Below are 13,154 nucleotides of genomic sequence, written 5' to 3'. Positions count from 1 at the left end.
CAGTGTTGCAGCTGTGGCTTAACTAATGACCTACACAATTTGTTCATAACCTTTCTGATTTACGTTTTGACTACCAAAGGCAAGTACCCTGTCTGCCTTCTTAATCACCTTGTCTGCCAGTTCTGCCACCTTCAGTGTTCCTTGGACATGAACAAAAGGTTCCTCTGTACTTCCTAGGGTCTTCCCATCCACAGTGTATATCCACAGTGTATATCCTAGCTCCATCAGCCCTCCCAGAACGCACCAGCTCACTTTTCTGCAGATTAAAATTTCACCTGCCATTTCTCTGTCCATCTTCACAACATCTCTCTTCCTCACTTTCAACAACACCCCAATTTTTATATGATCTGCAGACTTATGTCCTTCATTTGTTAACATATACACCAAACACCAATCCCAGTGACCTCCAATGGCAAAAACAACCTTCAAAAGTCCCCTTTTGTCTCTCATCACCAAGTCAGTTTCTGATCCAATTTCCTCGATTCCCTGGCTGTTACATTTTGGACCTTTCTCCCACATGGGACCTTGTCAAAGGCCCTTTCTATTATGTTTTTTAGAACTGCCTCTCCATTCCTTCTGCCAAAATGCATCACCTCTTACTGCTCTGTATTGAATTCTGTCTGCCACTTGTTTGCTCATTCAGCCTGTGACCTGTTGCAGTCAAATGACATCATCATCACTAATGACAGTTTCGGTATTGTCAGCACATTTTATGCTGTAGGCCAATTTGAAAGTCATAGAAATATAAAATTAGCTAATGTGTAACAGCCAAGCATAAACGTAGTAATGGGAAGTAGTCAGAGTTGTGCTGCATGGAAACAGGCCCTTCAGCCTACCATATCCATACTGACCTTTCACCCATCTACACTAATCTCTTTTGCCTGATTTAGTCCCTATCCTTCGAGGTTAAGTGTCTGTCTAAATGCTTCTTAAGGTAGTATTTGTATCTGATTCCCAAGCTCTGGCAGTGCATTCCACATATCTGCCACTTTCTGTGGGGAAATACTTACTCCCCAGATCCCTTTTAAAACTCCTTCCTCTCATGTCCGATCCCTGCGGAACGCCACTGATCACAGACCTTCAATCGGAAAAGTATCCTTCCACACTGCTCTCTGCTTCCTGTCACCAAGCCAATTTTGGATCCAGTTGTCCACCTCACCTTGGATCTCATGTGCCTTAACTTTCTAGATCAGACAACCATAAGGGACCTTGTCAAATGCCTGACTAAAGTCCATATAGATAACGTCTACCACCCTGCCTTCATCAATTTCCTTTGTTACCACCTCAAAAAAAAATTAAATCAATTTAGTGTGTTACGGACTCAGTGAAAGTCCCTTTAAGATAGAGAGTGTGTGTGTATGTGTGTGTGTGGCGTGCTTACGTCAATAGAAGATAAAAGACGTAATGACGTTGTTGAAGAAGTTAGAGGAAGAAGAAGGAGAGAGAGAGAGAGAGAGAGAGAGAAGGGAGAGAGACACCAGCCTGCTAGTTTTCTCTATCGATGGATGAGAAACAATAACTGTGTTTGCCACTGAAATCCATGTATGGAAGTTGGAAGTAATCCGGTGGAGTTCACTTTGTTGTTGACCTGTAGAAGGTAACAGGTATTTGTGTGTGTGGACGACCACGATTCGGATGCTTTTCGGGGTGAGGAAGTCACTACCGAGTAAACACTGGAGTGTCGTTTGGGTTCCATCGTGGAACATTTGGATTTCGTATTTACTCTCTCTATGTTTCTCTACGTCTACGTCTTATCTTCAGACAACGGTGGTTGTTGAAGAAGCCCTTGCTCATGTTTCACCTTATGGCTTGCGGAACTGAACTTTAAGAACCATTCCGGAACTTGGAGTTTGGGACTTTGTCACACACACACACACGAAGAGTTTAGTTTTGGGGTTAACGTTCAAGGTTTAACATTTTTGAAGTCTAACATACTAACATTTTTACTTTTATTTTACGTATTATCATAAGTAGTGATTAATAAAATAGTTTTTAACACTGAATCATGCTCAGTGTGTTTCTTTTGTTGCTGGTTCGTGACAAAATTGGGGGCTCGTCCGGGATAGTTCCCAAGGTTAACGAGATTCGTCCGGGATCCAATCCAAAGATTAATGAGTGTCGTCTGGTATCATTCCCCAGACTGACGAGATTTGTTCGGGATTCAATCCAAAGATTTTTGAGGGAGGTCTGATAAATTCTTTTTAATTGGCTTGTGTGTGTGGAAACCAGCAGCAATGGATATTAAGGCATTTTTGGAGTCACCAACCCTACAGGGATTGGAGGTGGCAAAAAAGGATGATTTGATAAAGATTGCTACAAAGCTAAACCTTACAGAAGTAAAGCAGTCTATGAGAAAAGCAGTTATTCATAGAATGATAGTTGACTATTATTTGGAGAAGAAGGTGTTTGAGAAGGAAGTGTTAAAACAGTTTCCTGGCAGTGAAATAGCAATTTCTGAGGCACAGGTGCAGATAGCAAAGATGGAGTTAGAACAAACACGACTGAAGTTCGAGTTGGGACAAAAAAAGATAGAGGCTGAACGAGAGCAAAAGAAATTAGAGGCTGAACGAGAACAAAAGAAATTAGAGGCTGAACGAGAGCAAACCCAGTTAAAGATAGAGGCTGAACGAGAGCTAACTCAGATGAAGATAGAGGCTGATCTAGCAATGAAGCAGATGGAATTGAAGAGGATGGAGCTGGATAGTGAGGAGAAGGAGAAACAGAGGCAGCATGAGTTACAAATGAAGCGAAAGAGTTTGGAATCTGATTCTGATGATGGGTTTTCAGCCAGCAGGGAGGTTCGATTAGTCCCTCCTTTTGAGGAAGATCAGGTTGATCAGTATTTCCAACATTTTGAAAAGGTTGCTGTGAGTTCAAACTGGCCAAAGAAAGGATGGGCTCTTATGGTACAGAGTGTGATTAAAGGTAAAGCTCAAAAAGCTTATTCTGCTTTGTCTGCTGAGGATGCAGCTGATTATACCAAGGTAAAACAAGCTATATTGAAGGCCTATGAATTGGTACCTGAGGCTTATAGACAAAAATTTAGAGACTTGAGGAAATCTGCAGATCAGACTTATATGGAATTTGCCAATGGAAAGAGAATATGTTTTGAACGATGGTACATGGCTAAAAATGTAGATGGGGATTTTGATAAATTGAAAGAATTGATATTAGTGGAAGACTTTAAAAGATGTGTTCCAGCTGAATTAACAACATATTTAAATGAAAAGGCAGTGGAAACTTTACAAGAAACTGCCAGGTTGGCAGATGATTATGCTTTAACCCATAAATCCAAATGGGGACAACCTAAAACCTTTCCAAAGAGTTACAAGGACAATCCAGGTAAACCGGAGATTAAATTGGGAGGTAATCAAAAAGGAAAAGATGAAAAGAAGCCAGGGCTGGAGAAACCTGTTGAGCGTACTTGTTATTACTGTAGGAAACCTGGCCATGTGATATCTAATTGTGCCCTTTTGAAGAAAAGGAAGGAAGCTGTGCCCAATGCTTGCTTTCAGGCAATTAAAAATCAAAAAGGTTTAGGAGATGCTGTTAAAGATCAGTCCTTGCAAGAGGTAAAAGCGGAAAAGTTGGAGGAGGTGAGAAAGGAATTCCGTTCTTATGTATCAGAGGGTTTTGTTTCACTGAATGATGAGTCACCCCAGGTGCCAGTGAAAATTCTTAGAGATACTGGAGCTTGTCAATCTCTCTTGCTGGACAGTGTTTTAAATTTTGGTGAAGAAAGTGACACTGGTGAGGTAAATCTAGTGCGAGGTGTTACAGATGACACCATATCTGTCCCTTTACACAGGGTGATTTTAAAGTCAAAGTTCGTAGAAGGACCAGTCGAGGTAGGGATAAGACCTAGGTTGCCAGTGGAAGGAGTTTCTTTGTTATTGGGAAATGACCTTGCAGATGGAGAAATTGTTCCTGTGGTACGGTTAACGACCAAACCAAGGATTGATGAGTCTGAGAATGATCCAGATGTTTACCCATCATGTGCGGTGACTCGAGCTGGAGCTAGAGAATTAGCCAAGACCGACAGTACGGTGCAGTCTGATGTGGTTCCTTGTGACAGTCCTAAACAGGAAGAAAATTATGATGCCTTATCTGAGACTTTTCTGTCTTCACTGGAGGATCAACATCCTTATAGTGAGCCTGAATTTAAAGATTTGTCTTTGTCGAGGAAGGATTTTATGGTGGAACAGACAAAGGACCCTGAGTTGACAGAATTGAAAGAAAAAGCACTCTCATGTGAGGAGATTGAGAAAGTGCCAATTGGATATTATGTCAAAAATGGAGTGTTAAGGAGGAAATGGAGACCTCCCCAATTTGAAAACTAGCCAGATAAGAATGAAGACATATTTTGATAGACGTGCTCGGCCTAGGACATTTTCAGTGGGGCAAAAGGTGTTGGTATTTTTCCCTAGCCAAAATAATCCATTGCAATCTCGTTTTTCTGGACCCTATGTTATTGAATCTCGAGTGACTGATTTAACATATATAATCAAAACACCAGATAGACGCAAGAAAACACAACTCTGTCATGTAAACATACTAAAGCCTTATTATGAGAGGGATTCAGTGGTGGCCTTGGTGGGTGATGTGAAGGTTGTTTCTAGAATGCCTGATGTTGATGTTGAGGAAGGCCAATTTAGACCAAATATTGTTCCATCAAAACTAAAAAACCAAAATATCCTGGAGAACCTTGAAACGAAGTTGGACCATTTACAAGTTTCACAAAAACAACAGATGAGAGAATTTTAAAATTTAAAAATCTGTTCCCAGATGTTCCAAACAGAACATCGATAATTACCCATGATGTTGATGTTGGGGATGCAAAACCAATCAAACAACACCCATATCGAATGAATGTGGAAAAAAGTAAACTTGTTGATCAGGAAATAAAATACATGTTGGAAAATGATATTATTAGACATTCTACTTCAAATTGGAGTTCGCCCTATGTTATTGTACCTAAACCTGATGGAACTGTTAGATTTTGCACAGATTACAGGAAAGTGAATGCTGTAACAAAGTCAGATGCTTACCCTATTCCTAGGGTGGATGATTGCATAGATAGAGTGGGAAAGGCAAAATTTCTTACAAAGATTGACCTATTAAAAGGGTACTGGTGTGTTCCATTAACAGATAGAGGAAGGGAGATTTCTGCCTTTGTAACCCCTTCTGGATTGTATGAATACAATGTTTTGCCATTTGGAATGAAAAATGCTCCGGCAACATTTCAAAGAATGATTAATTCGGTGATTCATGGGTTAAAACATACAGATGCCTACATTGACGACTTAGTGACTGGGAATGATACATGGGAGGATCACATCTCTGCGTTAGAAAGGTTGTTTGAAAGACTTTCCGAGGCTAACCTTACAGTTAACTTGGCTAAAAGTGAATTTGGCCATGCCACTGTGACGTACCTTGGTTATGTTGTAGGTCAAGGCAAGCAAGCTCCTGTTCAGGCAAAAGTTCAAGCAATATCTGAGTTCCCTATTCCCACAGGTACGAGGACTGTTAGAAGATTTTTGGGAATGGTTGGATATTATCGAAAATTTTGTAAAAATTTTGCTGATATTGCTCTTCCCCTAACTAATCTTCTGAAGAAGGGAGTACAGTTTGTTTGGACAGATTCTTGCCAAGAAGCATTTGAGAAGCTGAAAGCCATTTTATGCTACCATCCTGTGCTCAAAACACCTGACTTTGAAAAGCCATTTTCATTAGCAGTAGATGCTGCAGGAGCTGTGTTATTGCAGAAGGGTGACCTTGATGATATTGACCATCCTGTAGCTTACTTTTCAAAGGAATTTAATGAGCATCAAAAGAATTATTCCACTATAGAGAAAGAATTACTGTCGCTTGTTTTAGCCTTGCAACATTTCAGTGTATATGTTTGCACCGCTCAGAAACCATTGACTGTATATACAGATCATAACCCATTGGTGTTTCTGAGCCGAGTCAAAAACAAGAACAGAAGGCTGTTAAACTGGAGTTTAATTTTGCAAGAGTTTGATCTCATGATAACTCACATTAAAGGCAAAGATAATGTGATTGCTGATTGTCTTTCCAGATGTTAAATGGGAAACATGTATCTGTACTAATCTGATAGTCTGTAGTTGTGTAGTATGATAATTAATAACATTACTAACTGTATGCGCGGTTAAATTTTTCTTGGGAAAAATTTTTTTTTTTAGGTGGGAGGTGTTACGGACTCAGTGAAAGTCCCTTTAAGATAGAGAGTGTGTGTGTATGTGTGTGTGGGGCGTGCTTACGTCAATAGAAGATAAAGGACGTAATGACGTTGTTGAAGAAGTTAGAAGAAGAAGGAGAGAGGGAGAGAAGGGAGAGAGACACCAGCCTGCTAGTTTTCTCCATCGATGGATGAGAAACAATAACTGTGTTTGCCACTGAAATCCATGTATGGAAGTTGGAAGTAATCCGGTGGAGTTCACTTTGTTGTTGACCTGTAGAAGGAAACAGGTATTTGTGTGTGTGGACGACCACGATTCGGATGCTTTTCGGGGTGAGGAAGTCACTACCGCGTAAACACTGGAGTGTCGTTTGGGTTCCATCGTGGAACATTTGGATTTCGTATTTACTCTCTCTATGTTTCTCTACATCTAATCTTCAGACAACGGTGGTTGTTGAAGAAGCCCTTGCTCATGTTTCACCTTATGGCTTGCGGAACTGAACTTTAAGAACCATTCCGGAACTTGGAGTTTGGGACTTTGTCACACACACACACACACACACACACACACACACACACACACACACACACACACACACACACACACACACACACACACGAAGAGTTTAGTTTTGGGGTTAACGTTCAAGGTTTAACATTTTTGAAGTCTAACATACTAACATTGTTACTTTTATTTTACGTATTATCATAAGTAGTGATTAATAAAATAGTTTTTAACACTGAATCATGCTCAGTGTGTTTCTTTTGTTGCTGGTTCGTGACAAGTGGGACAGGATTTTAACCAAGTCGTGCTCATTACCCTTAATCAGTCCTTGCCCTTCCAAATGTACATACATTCTGTTCCTTAGAATTTTCTCCAGTGCCGTCCCTACCACTGACTCACTGACCTAGCTTATTTCTGCTGCCTCTCTTAAATAAAGGAACAACATTAGCTATCCTCCAGTCTTCTGGTACCTTGCCTGCGGCTAACAAAGATGCAGAAAAACCTCTGTCCAGACCCCAGCAATCTCCTGCCTTGCTTCCCATAGCGATCTGGGACAGATCTCATCTGACCCTGGGGACTTATCAACACTTGTGTCCCAAGACATTCGGCTCCCCCTCCTTCCTAAAACTGACCTACTCCAGTTTATCCACATACCCCCAGTGAACGCACATAGACTGGTGGTGCACATAGACTAATGAGCACGACTTGGTTAAAATCCTGTCCCACTTGTCACGAACCAGCAACAAAAGAAACACACTGAGCATGATTCAGTGTTAAAAACTATTTTATTAATCACTACTTATGATAATACGTAAAATAAAAGTAACAATGTTAGACTGCAAACCATTCACACACATCACCGTCTACTGGCCTTCATACAAAAAATGACTGTTTACTATGACTTTTCTTGGTGTCTCAGACATTTTTGTTTTAAAATAAAAAAATGACAATGACCTGCCAATATTCCCCAATTTTGTTAATCAGCCTTTTGTCAAATGTTTACATAAAATCCACACAAACACTTACTGCATTCCATTCATCAGTCTTTTTTTGTTTCTTCATCAAAATATTCAATTGGGTTAGTCAAATATGACCTGCCTTTTATAAACCCTCGCCAACTCTCTGTAATTAACTAAAACCTCTCTAATTGCATGTTAGTTTCTTCCCATCATCACAGGATCACACAGCACAGGCTGACCATGATGCCTGCCTACACTAATCCCTTTGCCTGCATTGGGCCCATATCCCTCCCTGCCTTTCCGATGTAAGTACCTCGCCAAATACCTTGTAAACCTTGTAACTGTACCTGCTTCTACCACCTCCTCTGGTAGCTCATTCCATATATGCACCGCCCTGTGTGGAAAAACCTACCCCTCAGATCCTCCCCCCACCTTAAATCTGTGCCCTCTAGTTCTAGACTCCGCTGTCCTAGGAAAAAGTCTCTGAATATCCATTCTACCTACACCCCACCTAATTTATTGAACCTCTACAAGGTCACCCCTCAGCCTCCTACATTCCGGTGAGAATAAACCCAGCCCACCCTGATCAGAGGGAGTTGTAAATGCGGGGGTGGCAGAGAGCAGAGATTAAGGATGATGTGAGAGTGTAAGAGAGGAGCAAGCAAGAGAGAACCATTGACCAACCTCTCCCTGCCCTACATCCTGGATTTAAGCTTTTTTGTGCCATGCCAGTTGGAACTCACCGAACAACCAACCATGGATGAAATGGCGAAAAACCCTGTGCCTTGTGGAGTAATTGGACCTAGAATAAAGGGGGAAAGGAGTCGTAGTTAATATAAGAGTCAGAGTTCTCGAGCATGGAAACAGGCTATTCAGCCCATGCCAACCAGTGGCACCCCTTCTTACAGTACTTGGCCCACAGCCATCTGTGCCAAGGCAATTCAAGTGCTGCTAGTGAAACATTTGCTGGACAACGCACGAACAAACTAAGTAGAGCAGTGGATGGAAGGACAAATTTCATGGTGTGACTTAATACTATGGGAATGCTTTAACATCTGCCGAGAACATCACACTAACAGCTTGTTTCCAGGATGGCAGCACTCTGAAACCACAGCAGTAAGTACTCACAGTAAGGCAGAAAGAACCTTTAGGGGGAGATGGAGTTAACGTCTGAGCACATTGACCTTTCATCAGAACCTATTGTCCAAAGGGGAGAAGAATGCAGAGCCCCCACTCACCCCAATCATGGTGGATTACCCTTGGATAAAGCAATATTTGATTTGAGCTTGTGCTCTACTGTCACCCTGATTTTACACAGTGTCAGTGACCACAAGAACATGGTCTTTAAATGCCAGTCACCAATGGGGGTTGGGGGGGTGGGGGGCATAGGAAAGGGAGGTGGTGGTCCATTGGTGGCTGGTAGTTAAATTATCAGGCTAGTAATCCAAAGGCCTTGATCAATAATCCAGAGACAAAACTGAATTGAATAATTTTTTTTCATCCGTCTTCACTGGAGAAGATATTGTTCATATCCCTAAGACATCAGACAGGCTAATTTCAAATAACATGGTAGAACTTACAAAAGTACAAGGGATGAGTATTGGGGAAACTTGGGGGGCTAAAGGCAGACAGGTCGCCAGGACCCAAGGACTGCATGCTTGTGTTTTAAAGGCTGTAAAGATAAAGGGCCTATCGGTTGAAATTTTTTAAGAGGACATAGAACAGACACTTCAGCCCACAACGCTGTGCTGAACTGATTAAACTAGTAATTAAACGCCTAACTAAACTAATCTCTTCCGTCTACACAATGGCCATATCTCTCCATTCTCTGCACATTCATTTGCCTTTCTAAGATCCTCTTTAATGTCTATCGTATCCGCCTCCACCACTACCCCTGGCAGTGCATTCCAGGCACGCACCACTCTGTAAAAAAACTTGCCCTGCACATCTCCTTTGAACTACCCCCTCTCACTTTAAATGCATGTCCTCTAGTATTAGACATTTCGACCCTATCTATGCCTCTCATAATCTTAAAAACCTCTATCAGGTCTTCCCTCAGCATCTGCCGCTCCAGAGAAAACAACCCAAGTTTGTACAACCTGTCCTTACAGCTCATGCCCTCTAATCCAGGCAGCATCCTGCTGAACCTCTTCATAACTCGCTAACTTCTGGGAGGGTACCAGAAGATTGGAAAACAGCCAATGTGACTCCCTTATTCAAAAACGGAGAAAGTCAGAAGGCAGGAAACCACAGGCCAGTTAGTTTAACTGTTATTATTGGCAAATGCTACAGTCAATAAGCAAAGAGGAAACAATCATTTAGGGAAGTTGAATATAATTAAACCTAGTTTTATGAAAGGTAAATCATGTTTGACAAATTTTCTCACATTCTTTGAGGTTGTAACAGGGAGAGTTGATAAAGGGGAACTTGTAGATCTGGTGTATTTAGATTTCCAAAAGGCATTTGACAAGATGCCACATAGGAGGCTTGTGCAGAAGTTAAGCACTCATGGTATTGGGGGAAGTGTGTTAGAATGGATTGAAAATCAGCTGTCATGTAGAAAACAGAGTTGGAATAAATGGGTCCTTTTCAGACTAGGAGGAGGTAGCAAGTGGAGTACCACAGGGATCAGTTCTACCACAATTGTTCACCATTTACATTAATGACCTGGAGGAGGGAACAGTGTGTGACAGGTTTCCAAATTTGCCAATGAAATGAAATTAGGTGGAAGGGCATGTTGTGATAAGGATATCGTGATTCTGCAATGGAATATAGATAGATTGTGTGGGCAAAGGACCGACAAATGGAGTTTCATGTGGGGAAGTGTGAGGTTATGCACTTTGGTAAGAGAAATGAAAAGGCAGGTTATTATCCAAATGGAAAAGACTGCAAGTGAGTGAAGTACAGAGCAATCGAGATGCTCTTGTGTGTGAATCACAAAAAGCTAGCAGGCAGGTCCAACAGGTAGTTATGAAGTCAAATGGCATTCTGGCCTTTATTGCAAAGGAGTGGGAGATTAAAAATAGGGAGGTTTTTAAGCAACTGTTCAGGGTGTTGGTGAGGCCTCGCCTGGAATACTGTGCACAGTTTTGATCTCTTTACCTAAAAAAATATAATAACTTTTGAGTCACTCCAAAGGAAATTCACCAGGCTAATACCTTGGATGAGAAGGTTGTCCAACCAACAGAGGCTAAATGATTTGGGCCTGTATTCTTTGGAGTTTAGAAGAGTCAAGGCTGACCTTATTCAAACAAATAAGCTCCTGAGGGGGGCTTGACAGCATAAATTTTTAATTTCATTTGCAACATCTCAACAAATGAAGTAGTAAGACCAAGTCAACATACAGGCATGGACTGGTTAGTGAAAAGTACCATTTGTGCTACAATAGCACCGACTTCAACAAGAGAGGGGAATGTAACCACCGACATTTTATTCACACTAATTTCATCACTGAGTCCCTCACACCAACATCCGGAAACTCAACTGGACCAACCACAAGTACTGTGGCTACAAGAGAAGGTCAGAGGCTGGGTATTCTGTGGCAAGTGACTCACCTAAAACTTTCCTCAATCTTCAAGGCACAAGCCAGTTGTTTGATGAAATATAAATGATGAACACAGTGGCCTGAGTGCAGCTTCAACAACTCTCAAAAAAAGTCAACACCATTCTAGACAAAGCAGTTCCTCAACCATCCTAAACGTTCATTCCTTCCACCAGTGGCTGCAATGTGTAGCATCTACAAAATGTGCTGAAGTGTAAATGGGTGGTTGACGGTCGGTGTGGACTTGGTGGGCCAAAGGGCCTGTTTCCATGTTGTAATTGCAGAGACTCCTCCAGCAGCATCTCCCAAACCCACACCCTCTGATACAGTGAGATTATTTATTAGTCACATGCACATCGAAACACACAGTGAAATGCGTCTTTATGCATTACTGAGAGTGTTCTGGGGACAGCCTGCAAGTGTTGCTACTTCTGGCGCCAACATAGCATGCCCACAACTCTCCTAACCTGTACATCTTTGGAATGTGGGAGGAAACCAGAGCACCTGGAGGAAACCCACACAGACACGGGGAGAACATACAAACTCCTTACAGACAGTGGCGGGAATTGAACCCGGGTCGCTGGCGTTGTAATAGCGCTTCACTAACCGCTGCACTACCATGCCACCGCTATCAATATTCCTTCATCATTGCTGTCTAAATCCTGGAACTCCCTCCCCAGGACTACTGTGGCTGTACCTTCAGCAAAAAGACTGAAAGGGTCAAGCCAGCAACTCCCCATGATCTTCTCAAGGGCAACTAGGTTGGGCATTAAATTCCAGCACAGACACTGAGAAATGAATAAATAAGTCTCTTACCCCATATAGTAGCAGTGCAGTGCATGTGCTCAGGTGTGTACTTGAGCAGTCTGTGGCGTCCATTGTGGTCCTCAATGTGATACAATGGGATGGTCTGAAAGCGTCTCCAACCAAGGGAGAAGATCAAAGGGTCTCTGGTCTTCAGAATCTTCTTGTGCCATCGATGCTTCTTTAAACGCATCTGGTCCAGAAGGAAATAAAGGCATGTCAATAGTTAGTAGGTAACCATAACCCCACGGGTTGTGGCCCGTTCAGTAGCTTAATGTCTACATCATTTTCCTGTATAGGTTAAAATTTGCACTTCTGCACTTGTTTTAACAAACACAGCTCCAATCTCATGGTTCATCTGTTAATTGACCCTAAGGAAGAACTAAGTAAACAAAAAAAAAACATGTCTTAGAATCCGCTGCATGGAGTTAAACCATTATCCTTGGAAAAGGAAAGAGTGGCGGAGAGCACAGCTGATGGAGGTGCTGCCGCACAGCTCCAGCTACCTGTGTGTTTGCAGGTTCTTTGTGACTGGACAGGTTTCCCCTGAGTGCTGCTACTTACTCCCACCTCCCAAGCACATGATGGCTGGTAGGTTAATTGACCACTGTAAATTGTATGCAGTGTAGGTTGGTGGTGGAATCAGCAAAGTTACTGGGGAGGGAGATGGGATGGCGTGAAAAGATGGCACAGGCTTGATGGGCCAAATGTTGGCCACCTTCCATGTTGCAAGGAGATTGGGAAGATCCTGTAGGATTGCTGTTCAGCCAACTGAGTATCCCTGGCTCATAAAAGCAAGATCAGGTTTGTACGGTGGGACTTGCACTGAGAGTAGGGAAGAACATTCTGGGATATATATTTAAAATATTCCAAAGCTGTCATAATGAAGCAGATGGAATTCAAAATGAAGGTTGCACATAAAAGAGTACAGCACAGGAACAGGCCCTTCAGCCCACCATGCCTGTGCTGATCATGACACCAATTTAAACTAATCTCATCTGCCTACACCTGTTTATCTGTTTGTCTAAATGCTTCTTGAATGTTAACATACATAGAACAGTATAGTACAGGCCCAGCTCTTCAGCCCACGATGTTGTGCCAAACTAATTAAACCAATGACTCCTAATGAATCTAATCCCTCTTCCC

The 13,154-nt window shown here is 42.0% G+C and overlaps 1 protein-coding gene across 2 annotated transcripts in view; it reads right to left on the bottom strand.

The window, feature by feature from the left end:
* The window catches only part of bms1 (BMS1 ribosome biogenesis factor), a 127,645-nt gene that overhangs the window by 21,242 nt on the left and 93,249 nt on the right, over positions 1 to 13,154 (bottom strand). For both annotated transcript variants that reach the window (XM_052041689.1, XM_052041688.1), the window contains exons 17-18: positions 12,021 to 12,201; positions 8,407 to 8,465 (exon numbers count right to left, since the gene is read on the bottom strand). In XM_052041689.1, the coding sequence (XP_051897649.1) occupies positions 8,407 to 8,465; positions 12,021 to 12,201 (240 nt within the window). The remainder of the gene's footprint in view (positions 1 to 8,406; positions 8,466 to 12,020; positions 12,202 to 13,154) is intronic.

Source organism: Pristis pectinata, chromosome 30 (genome assembly GCF_009764475.1).
Source record: "Pristis pectinata isolate sPriPec2 chromosome 30, sPriPec2.1.pri, whole genome shotgun sequence".
Classification (NCBI taxonomy): domain Eukaryota; kingdom Metazoa; phylum Chordata; class Chondrichthyes; order Rhinopristiformes; family Pristidae; genus Pristis; species Pristis pectinata.
Note: the sequence above shows the minus strand (reverse complement) of the source record. Positions and strands in the feature narration are given on the sequence as shown.